Raw genomic sequence first — 12,789 nt, forward strand, 5'->3', positions numbered from 1 at the left:
TCCTCATTGTGGGTCCTGTTTTCTTGATTCTTTGCATGCCTGATATTTTTTATTTGGTGCCAGACATTGTGATTCCTAAATCGTTGGGTGCTGAACATTTCTGTATTCCTCTAAAAACACTTGAGTCCCTTCTGGAATGAAGTTAGGTTACTTGGAACGAGTTTGATCCTCATAGATTTTGCTTCTAAGGTTTCTTAGGTGGGTCCAGAACACTCAGGATGAGCCAATTCTTCCCCACTGCTAAGGGAAAACCCTTCCGTGTTTCCTATGCAATGCCCCATGAGTCATGAGGTTTTCCAGGATGGTAGATGTAACAGGAACTATTCCCTGCCCTGTGTTAGAGGGGATGCTGTTGCCTGGAATCCTCCCTGGTGGTCCCCTCCTCGGGTTCAGGTCATGTCCTCACTGTACATGGTGATGCGTTCTCAAGGAGTTTTCTCTCTGAGCAGCTCTTTCCTCCTGGGTATCCCATCCGAAAACTCTAGAGGCTTTGGTCTCTCCATCCCTAAGCTCTGTCTCCTCAATGCATGGAATACAAGGGGTTCCACCTGGGGTTCCCCTTTCTGCGGCACAGCCTGGAACTTTCTCCAGCTGGGGCACGTGTAGACCTTACCTCATTTGTTTCCTGTCTTTTGGGGGTCACAGTCCTTCACTGCCACTGTTCAGTATCTTCAAAACTGTTTCAGATTACTTGTCCTTTTTTTGTGGGGAGGGAGTCGTTTTAGGTGAGAGAGCAAACCAGTCCCTGTTGTTCCATTGTATCCAGAAACGAAGTCCCGCCACCACTTTTAATGACCTGCTATGTGTAAAACACTGTGCAAGAAGCTTAACACACACGGCCACACCTAGTCCTCATAAATACCACAGGAAGGAGTGTTACTGACCCCATTTTACAGATGAATAAATGGATGCTCTGAGAAGTTAATCATTTAGCTCACAAACAAACAAGTGGAGAGGCCAGGATTCAAACCAAGGTTGGTTCGACGATACACGCATTCTCTATTTATAATATAAAACCTCCTCTCTGGCAGCCGAGGGGAGTGCAAGGAAAGTAAAACAGGCCATTAAAGAAAACTCTGGCATTTTCTACAGCATTCAATCGTTTATGCTTACTTTTTCCTCTGCTACTTAGGAAAAGAGTCATATTAGCTTTAGTTAAAAAAAAAAAAAAAAAAAAGTCCTAACAGCCAATTATTTCAGGAAGAAACACATCATGAAGGCTGAGGGTCTCTTGTTACTGTTTTTGGTTTTCCCCTTTCCTTTTTTTAAACCAGGCTGTGTGGCCATTGTGTTTCCATCCCATCCTGACACATGTCACAGGCCTCTGAGGCCTTCTAGAATGGTGCTTAGAGCCCAACCTGGGGTCAACCCTCAGCTCCACCAGGGGGAGCACCGTGACCTAACTTTGCCAAGCGTCAGAGTCCAACACCTGCAGGGTGAAGAAAATGAAGGTAGCTACCCTTTCGGGAGAAGGACATTGAGATACTCCCCTGGCTTAGCACCTGGCACCTAACAAGCTCTTTAAATGTTCACTTAAAAAAAAAAAAGTTCATTATTTATTTTTGGGAGAGAGAGCATGAGCAGGGGAGGGGCAGAGAGAGAGAGCAGGGGGATACAGGACCCAAAGAGGGCTCTGCCCTGACAGCACAGAGCCTGATGGGGGGCTTGAACTCACAAACCGCAAGATCATGACCGGAGCCAAAGTCGGACGCTGAACCGACTGAGCCACCCAGGCGCCCCTAAAGGTTCACTTTTATTATCACGTTCAATTCATATAATAGAAAGCAGAATTTTCCCACCTCAGCACTACTGATGTTTGGGGCCAGATAATTCTTCCTGGGGGTGGTGACGAGCTGTCTGGTGCACAGCAGGATGTTTAGCATCATCCCTGGCCTCCACCCACCAGACGCCTGTAGCAGCCTGTCCCTGTCTCCCAGGCTGACCACCAAGAAAGTCTCCATATATTGCCAAATGTCCCTTGGGGGGCAAAACTGCCCCCAGTTAAGAATCAGATATATAACAACCAGATATATAACAACCAGATTACTCCCTATGAGTCTAAATGTCTTTTACAATTCTACGATCATGTGATGTCCCATGGGCACAGCATGGCTTCTCTGAAAATCATCAGGACCTCATCTATCACACCAGCCTCCTCTTGTGTTCCCATCTCAGTGCTGGGCATTCAGGTACCCCAGGCAGAAACTTGGGGTCACCTGGCCTTTCCCCCTGCCTTGTCCCCACACTGACCCAGTTTCCTCTGGTGGGCTCATCTAGTCTCAAGACTCTATGTGATGACCATGCCATCCCTATGCTGACGACTTCCAAGTTCACTGTCCCCTGCCCTCCAGGCCCACTCTCCACTGCCTGCCCCACAGCTCCACCGGGACGTCTCCAGGCAGCACGCCCTTAGCAGGTATGAAATCCACCTCTGGATCTGCCCCACCCTCCCCTTCTCCGATGAGGGCGACTCTCTCTTCTAGCTACTCAAGTGGCAACCAAATGCATCTTCAGGTCTGCTCTCTCTCATGTCACATCCATTCCTATCAGTAAATTCCACTGATTCCTCCTTCAAAAGATCTTCAAACTCTGACCGCCTTTCACTGTTCCACCTGGTCCCAGCCACCATCCTCTGTCATCCAGATTACTGGCGTGCTCCCTAGGCCCTCGCTTGCCCCTACAATCTGTTCTCGATATGCCGGCCACGGTGGCCCAGTAAGACCTAAACCAGCTCACACACCTCTGCTCAAAGCAAAAACCGCCCCTCTCAGCAGAGTCCTTACAATGATCTTCCAGGCCACTCACCCCTATCCCCCATCCCGCCCCAGGGCCCCAGCCCTCCTGCTACTCCTGATTTCATGGCTGCTCTCCTCTTTGTTCTAGGCCATTCCTCCAGCCACCAGGCACATCCTTGCCTGAAGGTCTTTGCTCCTGCCCTTGCTATTGCCCGAGAAGCTGTTCTCCCAGACACTCCCTCGCCTCCTTGAGGTCTTTCCTCAAATGTGGCCTTCTTGGGGAATCTTTCCCAACAACTCTATGTAAACGTCATCATCCACTACAACCCATGCCCCTTCCTGTCCTTACTTTTTTTTTTTTTTTTCAACGTTTATTTATTTTTGGGACAGAGAGAGACAGAGCATGAACGGGGGAGGGGCAGAGAGAGAGGGAGACACAGAATCCGAAACAGGCTCCAGGCTCTGAGCCATCAGCCCAGAGCCCGACGCGGGGCTTGAACTCCCGGACCGCGAGATCGTGACCTGGCTGAAGTCGGATGCTTAACCGACTGCGCCACCCAGGCGCCCCTGTCCTTACTTTTTCCACAGCACTTATCACAATGCAGCACACACACAGTTTACATGTTTACACGATAGGCTTATTTATACCGTTTATTTTTGGCCCACCCCACCTCGTCTATCTGGTAAGCAACTCCAGCACACCAAGCAGTGCCTGGCACGGGGAGGGCACGCACAGAATCTGGGATGAATGGATGGCTAACTGCAGCCGCAGCAGAACCAAGGGGCACGCACAAGGCACTCGCTTTGAGGCAGGCGTGATGTTAACGAACGGGTGAGCATCACAAGTTTGAACACTCACAAAGGAAGCGGTGTCATTATCCCCATCGGACAGGAAAGGAAACTGAGGCCCAGAGATGGTGAGAAACACATCCAAGCTGTAAAACCAGTGAACCAGGACCCTAGGCAGACTAGTTCCTAACCCTGTCCCCACTCTGCTCAAGGGACCGGCCTTAGGTGACCCAGCCAGGACCCCAACCCAGCTTTTCTTATTCCCACTTGGGCTTTCTTCCCCTCTGAGCTCCTGAATTTAAGAATTTCCTTTTGTGCTGGAGTCTCCTTTTCCACCCATGCAAGGGGGGCTTTGGGGGACAGGTGGTAACCCCAAAATGCAGCATATTCTGGCACAGGATCCAGAACAGGAACCCACTATCTCTCAACGTTTCTGTACAAAAACTTTTATAACAAAAAGAAAAAAGAGTGAATGTTATTTATGGAAGCATTTTGTAAACCACGGTGGCCCATGGGACTCATTCTAGGACATTCAGGTGGAAAAACTGTCATTCTGATGTAATTAATCAAATACTACCTGTATTAGGCCGGGAGTTACGGAAAAATTGTTTAAAAAATAAAAGAAGCCACTATTTAAAGGTAATAGTAACTGCAATATAGGACTTGTCACAGGAGCCACTGTCATTCTACTGGCAGCCCAGGGGAGTGGGGAGCCCCAGGGAAGCCCCAGCTGATGGATTCCCAGGGTTGGAGGCCAAGTGTAGGAATAGAGCTGGAAATACCGTCGGGACAGTGTGGTCCAGTGGAAACATAATGAAAGCCACATGTACATTTTTAAACGTTTTGGCAGCTACATTGAAAAAGGTGCACAGAAACAGGTGAAATTATTTTGCATAATATATTTCACTTATCCCAGTACCTCCAAAAGAGTACCATTCATTTCAACCTGTAATTGACAACTTTAATGCATTTTTTATACGAAGCCTTCAAAACCCAGTGTATATTTTGTACAAAGAGCACATCCAGACCAGCCACGTTTCAAGTGCTCGGTAGCCAGGTGTGCTGGTGGCTACAGGACAGCTTTGAGGCAGCCTAGACTGGGGCTGGAAGGAGGGGAGAAGAGCCACCCTCAGACTTGCTGAGACTGTTGTGGGGGACACTCTGAGCTATGCCTTCCAGCCGCTGGGCTTTTCTGCAGTCTCCAAGGGCTGCCTCCCTGCCCATCCCAGCCAGACCACACCAGGCTGACTCCGAACTCGGGTCCAGGCTGACTCCGAACTCGGGTCCAGGCTGACTCCGAACTCGGGTCCAAGCTGCCCTCAGGATCCTGTCCTCGTCTCTGCTCATTTCTCTTGACCTCTTGACCCACTTGGAGTCATCAAAGGCCGCTTGCCCTTCAAGGGTTAATCACCCCTGGCCTACTGGCCCCGCAACCTGCTCTTGACCCTGGCTGCCCACTTACCCCAGGGCTGACGCCTGCTCCTCTTCAGATACCTGGCTGGCCAGAAGGGCATGGTGTGGCCGGAGGAGTGACCGTTAGACACAGCCAAGCCAGGGACTGAGGCTAGGCGGCTCCGCGTGCAGGAGCTGAGGCTGCCTGTGCGCTGTGCTCAGAAGGCACTGGGCCAGGACCTTTTTGTCTCCTTTGGGGAAGTTCCGCACTTCTCAGGGCCCCAAAGCTAGGACTGTCCCGGGCAGGGGCGGGGCGAGGAGGCAAGAGCCAGATCCCCCAGGGGGCCCTCCCACTGGGTGCAGGGTCCGGTCTGCTGGTTTCTACCAGCGGAAATCCCTTCAGCGCTCCCTCCCCTGCATTCCTGCCAGGCGCTGGGGCTGTCCTGTCCCCCAGCTTGCTAGGTGCTGAGAGCACAGGGCTGGACGTCCGGCCCCATCCACTCTGTGCCTCAGGGTCCTTTCCAAGCGGAGCCTGGGAAAGCCCACCTCGGTTGGTGGGGGCCTCAATGAATCCATGGGAGAAGCCCGAGTAATATTAAGTCACCACTGGCCACATAATCTTTCAGGTTCCATTTCTTCATCAGCAAAATGAAGCCAATAATGGGATCTGCCTGGCGAGGTTCTGGTGGGGACTGAATGAGACGAGGAAACCATAAGTCACCAGTATCCCTGCAACAGCTGGGGAAGCCAGAGCCCCGGGCGCTTCCAAGGGCCCACGGCCACCCAGCTGGGATCTGGCACAGCCAGGACTTGAACTTAGCTGTTTGGGACTCTTTCCATGACATCAGCTTCCATCCTTACGGTGTCTCCACCACCCTTGATACAAAAAGAGCTGGAGACAGGGACACCTGGGTGGCTCGGTCAGTTAAGCGTCAGACTCTTTTTTTTCTTTTTAAATGTCTATTTATTTTTGAGAGGAACACAGAGTACGAGCAGGGGAAGGGCAGGGAGAGGGAGACACAGAACCCGAAGCGGGCTCCTGGCTGAGCCCGTCAGCACAGAGCCCCCTTGGGACCCTCCATCTCCCTCTCTCTGCCCCCTCCCACCCCCAAAAATAAGTAATTAAAAAAAGAGAGCTGGAGACAGCCCTCTTGCCCAACCTGGCCGTCCCTCGTGCACTACTCATTCCTTCCAGGACAGTGTCAGAACCTCGACCACGGGGAAACTCTGAAGTGATTTCCTAAAGGGCTGGGGCAGGCAGCGGGCACTAAACTCTGGTGAAAGCCTATGCTGGTGTTGATGCCACCTGTTTCTTTGCCCATCTTCCCCATTTGTCCATCTGTCTGTCCATCCATCCCTTCAACAAAGAAAAACAGCCAATTAAAAACAAAGCACATCTGCTTAAAACTCTTCAGGGGGCCTACGGTTCTTGGGATATAATCCAGCTCTGCTGTGACCTTGGGGTCCCAGGCCCCATGACCACACGTCCACCTACTTGCCCACCCTTACTGCTATCAGCCATTTGGGCCCCCTTTCTCTTTCCTCAGACTCACGCTCTTCCAACTACAACCTAGTGCTCAGTGCTGGGTATTCTCCCAGCTCCCTGCATGGCCAGCTCTCTCGCACCTTCAGACCTCAGCTCAGACTTCAATTTAGAGAAACCCGCCCTGGGTGAGAACCTCTGTCAAGTAACTGTCCCTCCTGCCCAATCACTGTCATGCTCTTTTCTCTCCAGGGCTTGTCACATGGGGAAATTAGCCTATTTACGTGTTTACTGTGTCTCTGCTAAAGGATGTAAGTTTCAGGAAAGCGGGGCTTGCCTCCCTTGGTCTGGCTGGTATCTCCCAGGACTGGTTCAGTGTCTCAAAAAGGGTGGCAGTGGTCACCGTGGGGACACCTGCAAAGCTCTGTGGAAGTGACAGGCAATCTTAGTACAACATCCAAGTTTGATTGGTTGTTTACAGTGTTCTGGGCACAGTTACTACAAACTGCCTATTTTAACTCAATGTTTCAGCTTCACAATGACCCTAAAAGGTGGTACAATGATCACACCCACTTTGCAGATGAGAAAACAGTGGCTGAGTCATTTGTCAGAGGTCACATGACTGAGTGCAGCTTCCCAAATGGCCCTGGTCAGCAAGGGGAAACTGCGTGTTAACTGGTCCCCTAAAGTGTTGGCCAATCACACCCCACTCCTGCAGGCTGAGGGTCTGAACCCAAGCAATCTGGCTGCCCTTTGTCCTCCCGGTCCCATCCCTGTGGTGAGCAGCCTCTAAGCCCCCAGTGAATGAACCCTGCTTCCTGGCATCACACCCTCTTCAATGTGGGCTGTACCTAGTAACTTGTTTTCAATAAATAGAAATGGCAAAAGGTGATAGAGGTCACCTCTGGGATTAGCTTCCAAAGACACTGAGGCTTGTGTCTTGTGTGCTCTCTATGGCAGCAGACCTCAGCCAGGGATGACAGCTCACCTCTGCATTTCTAGAAAGCGGTTTTATTATCCTACCTGGGAGAGAAAAAAGAGACCAGGGAGGGTAGAGGGACTGAGTAAACAGGGTACTGAAAGCTGGGGAGGGGGGCGTCTAAACACTCACCCTCCCCACGGTGCTCTATCACCGGGGCAGCACTGCCCAGGGAGCCCCAGCTCTGTCACCATCTGTCGCTGGGGAAACGATGCCGGCCCAGGGGGCCAGGAGCGATGGAGGGTAGCACAACAGGGGGTGTCCCGGGGAGTGGCGCAAAGACTTGGGTCCCCATGGTTCCTTTAGGGCTCTCTTAAATCTGTTTCTCCAAGGAGAAACTTTAGAAGGCACTTGACAATATTTAACATCCATTTTGATGGGAATCTTCCATGAAATAAAAATAGATAGATCCTTCTTTGACATAGATATACCAAAGCCAACACTGCGTTTATGGAGAGACACTAGCAGCGTTCCCATCAAGGCCAGGGACAAACCCAGCAGGCCCCCCATCAGCACTGGTATTTAACGTTCTCCTGGAAGTCTTCTGCGGTGCAATTAGATCAGAAAAAGAACATAAAACAGTAAAAGCTGGAGGGAAGGGTACAGTGTTATTATCGCTCCTGTTGTTTATATAGAGAGAAAACCAAAGCCAGTGGACTGAAAAATGATGGGAGGCAGTAAGAGAATGCAGTAAGGTGTCCAGACGCAAAATTAATAGACAGAGATCCCAAGCTATTTATACACGGGAAGAAACAGAAATACCATTGCGTAAGTAGGAAAACCCACATAACAGAATACCAGTTCACCCTAATTTAGTCTATACATTTAACACAAGAAAATACTAATAGCATTTTTTTAAATGCAACAAGTTGATTCTAAAGTTCGTAACAAAAACAGCAAATGCATTTCAAAAAAATAGAGACCAATTTATTAAACTGTAGTCAAGTATCCCGCTGTACAAGAAATAAAACGAGGGAGGTAACCCAGGACGTGAGGAGAGACAGACTCCAGAACATATCGGACTTTGGAAACGACAAGTTATTTCAAATGGGCCAGTAGAAGACGTTACGTAAGAAATGGAAAAGAGACAAATGGATAGCCACCTGGAGAGATATTATCCAATGGATCCTTGTATCACACCTATCGCAAAATAAAAATTCACCACGGATCGAAGATTTCAAGATGAAACATGAAGCCAGAGAAGCACCAGGATCAACGGTGGGAGGAATTTCAGTACGACCTCGAAACTGGGGAAGCCCTTTCTGAATATGACACAAACACCAGAGACCACAAAAAAAATTTCACTCCATATAAGTTAAAAATATTTGCATGGCAAAGAAAAGAAAGTAAAAAGACAGTGACAACAGGAGGGGGGAGTGGGATATACAGTCTTCACTTGGGATGCTCTGCGGGTATTAAGAAGAACGAGGATGTGCTTCATGCCCAGATTTGGAATGTTCTCTGCGAGATACAGGGAGGTGAAAAATGCAATGATACGTGACCATGTTTGCATAGGACGGGCAGAGAGAAGAGTGGAAGAGATACTTATTTGTTTGAATGTGTGCAAAATATCTCTGGAAGGAGCCAGAAGATACTGGGAGCAGTGGCTTTTCTGGGGAGGGAAGTGGGTAGCACGGAGAGACTGGCTTTCCACCCTTTGAAATTTGAACCACATTCCCTATCTTAAAAACCGAATGACGGGCATCTGGGTGGCTCAGCCAGTTAAGTGTCTGACTCTCAGTTTTGACTCACATCATGATCTCACAGGTTTGTGAGTTCTAGCCCTGAGTCGGGCTCTGAGCTGGCAGTGCAGAGCCTGTTTGGGATTCTCTCTCTCTCCCTCTCTCTGTGCCACTCCCCTCCCTCAAAATAAGTAAATAAATTAAAAACCAATTAAAATAAATAAAAACTAAATGACACTAGTATCTACCATAAAGGGACAAGTGAAAGAAACCTCACCTCATCTGTAGGCAGCGGGGGCGCTGAGGGGTGGGCCGCAGGCTGTGCATTCAGCAGGGAATCAGCCAAGGTGGGCCTACGGGCACCTGGGAGTCACTCAGAGCCGGGCACCAGCTCACCAAGGGGTGGGAGTGGCTTGCAGCTGGAGGTACTGAGCTGAGGGGGTCTTTTACAGTGTTGGCAGGGGTAGATTTTTGTATCTCTTTGGGGGAATAGTTTGACAATATCTATCAAAATTTTAAACGGCCCAGCAATCCTTTCCAGGGAATTTACTCTGTGGCTAATTTGCACAGGTGCATAAGGAGATGGAGATAATAAACTGGGAACAATGGTCCATCAAGTTACATAAATAATGTACTGATTAAATAAATTATGTACATCCAATAATGTACTGATTAAATAAATTATGTACATCCAATAATGTACTGATTGAATAAATTATGTACGTGGACAAAGGACGAGGAAGCAAACAAAGGAAGGTGGCGGGGTAGGTGGTAGGGGGATAATACATTTTCGCATGGAGAAAGCAAAAAGCAGCGTGATGAATATGCTGCCATTTGTGAGAGTCACGTGTGCACACGGGCGTGGTTGTGCGAGCCCATTTCTGCAAGGACAACAGGACACAGGGGCCTGGGAGCTCAGGCAAGGGGCTCAGGAACAGAGAAGCTTACTTCTCACTCCGGACTCTGAAGTGTGTGTGTGTGTGTGTGTGTGTGTGTGTGTGTGTGTGTGTGTGCGCGCGCGTGCGTGCATGTGTGTGCATGTGTGCGTGCGTGTGGGTGTTATTACTGTGGACACAGATTGCTTTTCTTGAATGAAGATTGCTCCTTTTTATTGTTAAGGTGGTTGGTAGCTCCTGTGTTTGGCCCCGGAGAAGTTAGACCTGCCTGTGCTTTGAGCACTTTCCTTTCTTTAAAGATTTTAAGTCGGGGGGCACCTGGGTGGCGCAGTCGGTTAAGCGTCCGACTTCAGCCAGGTCACGATCTCGCGGTCCGTGAGTTCGAGCCCCGCGTCAGGCTCTGGGCTGATGGCTCAGAGCCTGGAGCCTGTTTCCGATTCTGTGTCTCCCTCTCTCTCTGCCCCTCCCCCATTCATGCTCTGTCTCTCTCTGTCCCAAAAATAAATAAACGTTGAAAGATTTTAAGTCGGGATGCCTGGGTGGCTCAGTTGGTTAAGCGTTCAGCTTCAGCTCAGGTCTGATCTCACCATTCGTGAGTTCAAGCCCCACATCAGGCTCTGTGCTGATACCTTAGAGCCTGAAGACTGCTTCAGATTCTGTGTCTCCCCCTCTCTCTGGCCCTCTCCCGTTCACACTCTGAGTCTCTCTCTCTCAAAAATAAATAAACATTAAAAAAAAAAGATTTTAAGTCACCTCTATGCCCACTGTGGGGCTTGAACCCACAACCCTGAGATCAAGAGTCGCATGCTCCACTGACTGAGCCAGCCAGGTACCCCTTGAATACTTTTGATTAAGGAAAATGCCCCAGATAGCCTCCAAATGGTTTGAGCTCCAACTTCCCCTCTCGCCAGCTCATCCCACGGTGGAGTTTCATTTCTCAAAACCAGAGTGTCCCTGGGAAATCTTTTGTGGTTCTGGGGATATTGGGGTTTTTAGGGAATCCATACTGACCTCACCCCAGGCAGCACCCGTGGGAGAATTGGGAGTGTGATCTCTCTCACGGGGACAATTGCACAAGTGAGGGAAGAATGTGGGGCGGGCCACAGGGTCCTCTCTGAAATCCAAGTCAAGCCTCTCCCTTCCCTGGTAGGAATTTGAGACCACGGCCTCTCTCCTCTGCCATCAGGATGTGCCCCCAGCTCACTGCTTCCCACTGGGGCTCCTCTGTGATCAGCTGAGAGTACCTTTCCAGTCCACCCAGCGACTCTCCCATCTCAGCAGCCACTCCTGGTGCTCTGCCCTACTTCTTGTTCCTGGGATATACCATGCCCTTCATGCCTCACCGTCTTTGCACATGCTATTCCCTCTTTTGGGGACACCTTTCCACTTGGCCCATTTGGTAAACTCCTACTCATTCATCAAAACCCAACTCAAATATCCCCTTCTCCTTCACCTTCCTTAACTGTTCCCCCTCACTCACTCCCAGTTTTCCTTATTCCATTCTCCCTTCCACAAATATATAGACATATTTATTTATTTGAGAGGGGGGGGGAATGTGCATGCACACAAGAGCGAGTGGGGGAGAAGGGCAGAGGGAAAGAATCTTTTTTTTTTTTTAAGTTTATTTTTGCGAGAAAGAGACAATGTGAGCGGGGAAGGGGCAGTGAGAGAAGGAGACAGAGAATCCTAAGAGGGCTCTGCACTGACAGCATCAAGTCTGACGTGGGGCTTGAACTCAGGAACTGTGAGATCCTGACCTGAGTTGAAGCTGGACACTCAACCAACCAGCCACCCAGGCGCCCCCCAAGAGGCAGAATCTGAAGCAGGCTCCACACTCACTCAGCACAGAGCCCACGACCCTGGGATCATGACCTGAGCCAAAATCAAGAGTCAGATGCTTTAACTGACTGAGCCAACCAGGCTGTTCCTCCCTTGCACAAACGCTTGTTAAAGGTCTACCATGTGGCAAGCACTGTGCCATGCGCTGGGGACACGGCAGGGACAAAACCAAGAGGCCCTGCCTGGTGGGGAAGACTGGCCTGAACCTTTATCACAAACAAATGCAAAAACCACAATCAAAAGCCTGGAAGGAATCCAGAGGTCTTGGGGATGGGGGCTGAGACCACAGTTTGAGAACTGCTTCCTCAGGGCCACCTGCCACCAACACCTGGGGCGCACCTGGGCTCGGGGCCCAGCCCCGACTCAGCCTGCCCGGGTCCCCGAGCCAGGCCTGAGCAGTAACGCCGCATGGCCGGGGTTGGAAAACACCACTGATGGTTAGGCCGGGGTCCCCTGCCCCCTACCCGCCTTTAAAAATAACTTTCACGGGGAAAAGAAACAAAAGCTAAAAATAGCAACATATTAAAATGGAACATGCCAGTTGCCGAAGAAGACCAAGTTCTGCGCTGCCCAAGGGTGGGGGGTTGTGAAGGAAGAGGGGTGGGCCTGACAATTAAAATGGAAAAATGACCTGGAGGGAATAATGGTTGAATTCATTATTCTAAGGGAGGACAAGGGAACTAACATTTATGAAGCACCCATGCTGTGCCAACTTCTGTACCAACCCTTAGATTCCACGTCTCCCAGGTCTCGGTGTAGGGTGCTTCTATAGCTACAATGTCAGCAGCAAAGGTAAAGAGTCCGGTTCTGTTAATGCCGGTCAAGGCTGGTACCCCTCCCAGCAAATGTGTGCAGGAGACGCTGAGACCATGGTCAAGGTCCCTGACCCTGGGATCTAGCAAGTGATGGAGGCTTGATCTGCACCCAGGACCTCTCCTCGGTCCACACCCAGTCTCCCGTCCCCACCCTCCTGGGCTCCCTTCGAGGCTTCGTC

The 12,789-nt window shown here is 50.2% G+C and overlaps 1 protein-coding gene across 10 annotated transcripts in view; it reads right to left on the reverse strand.

Annotated features, from left to right (window-relative positions):
* Positions 1-12,789, reverse strand: part of ARHGAP22 (Rho GTPase activating protein 22) — a 176,742-nt gene that overhangs the window by 33,082 nt on the left and 130,871 nt on the right. The window contains exon 1 of one of the 10 annotated variants that reach the window (XM_045040289.1): positions 4,987-5,374. The exons of 8 other annotated variants lie outside the window; for them this stretch is intronic. In XM_045040289.1, the coding sequence (XP_044896224.1) occupies positions 4,987-5,038 (52 nt within the window). In that variant the 5' untranslated portion in view covers positions 5,039-5,374. Of the gene's footprint in view, positions 1-4,986; positions 5,375-12,789 lie in introns of those variants that run through there. One more of the 10 variants, XM_045040290.1, reaches the window with a different exon arrangement.

Source organism: Felis catus, chromosome D2 (genome assembly GCF_018350175.1).
Source record: "Felis catus isolate Fca126 chromosome D2, F.catus_Fca126_mat1.0, whole genome shotgun sequence".
NCBI lineage: Eukaryota > Metazoa > Chordata > Mammalia > Carnivora > Felidae > Felis > Felis catus.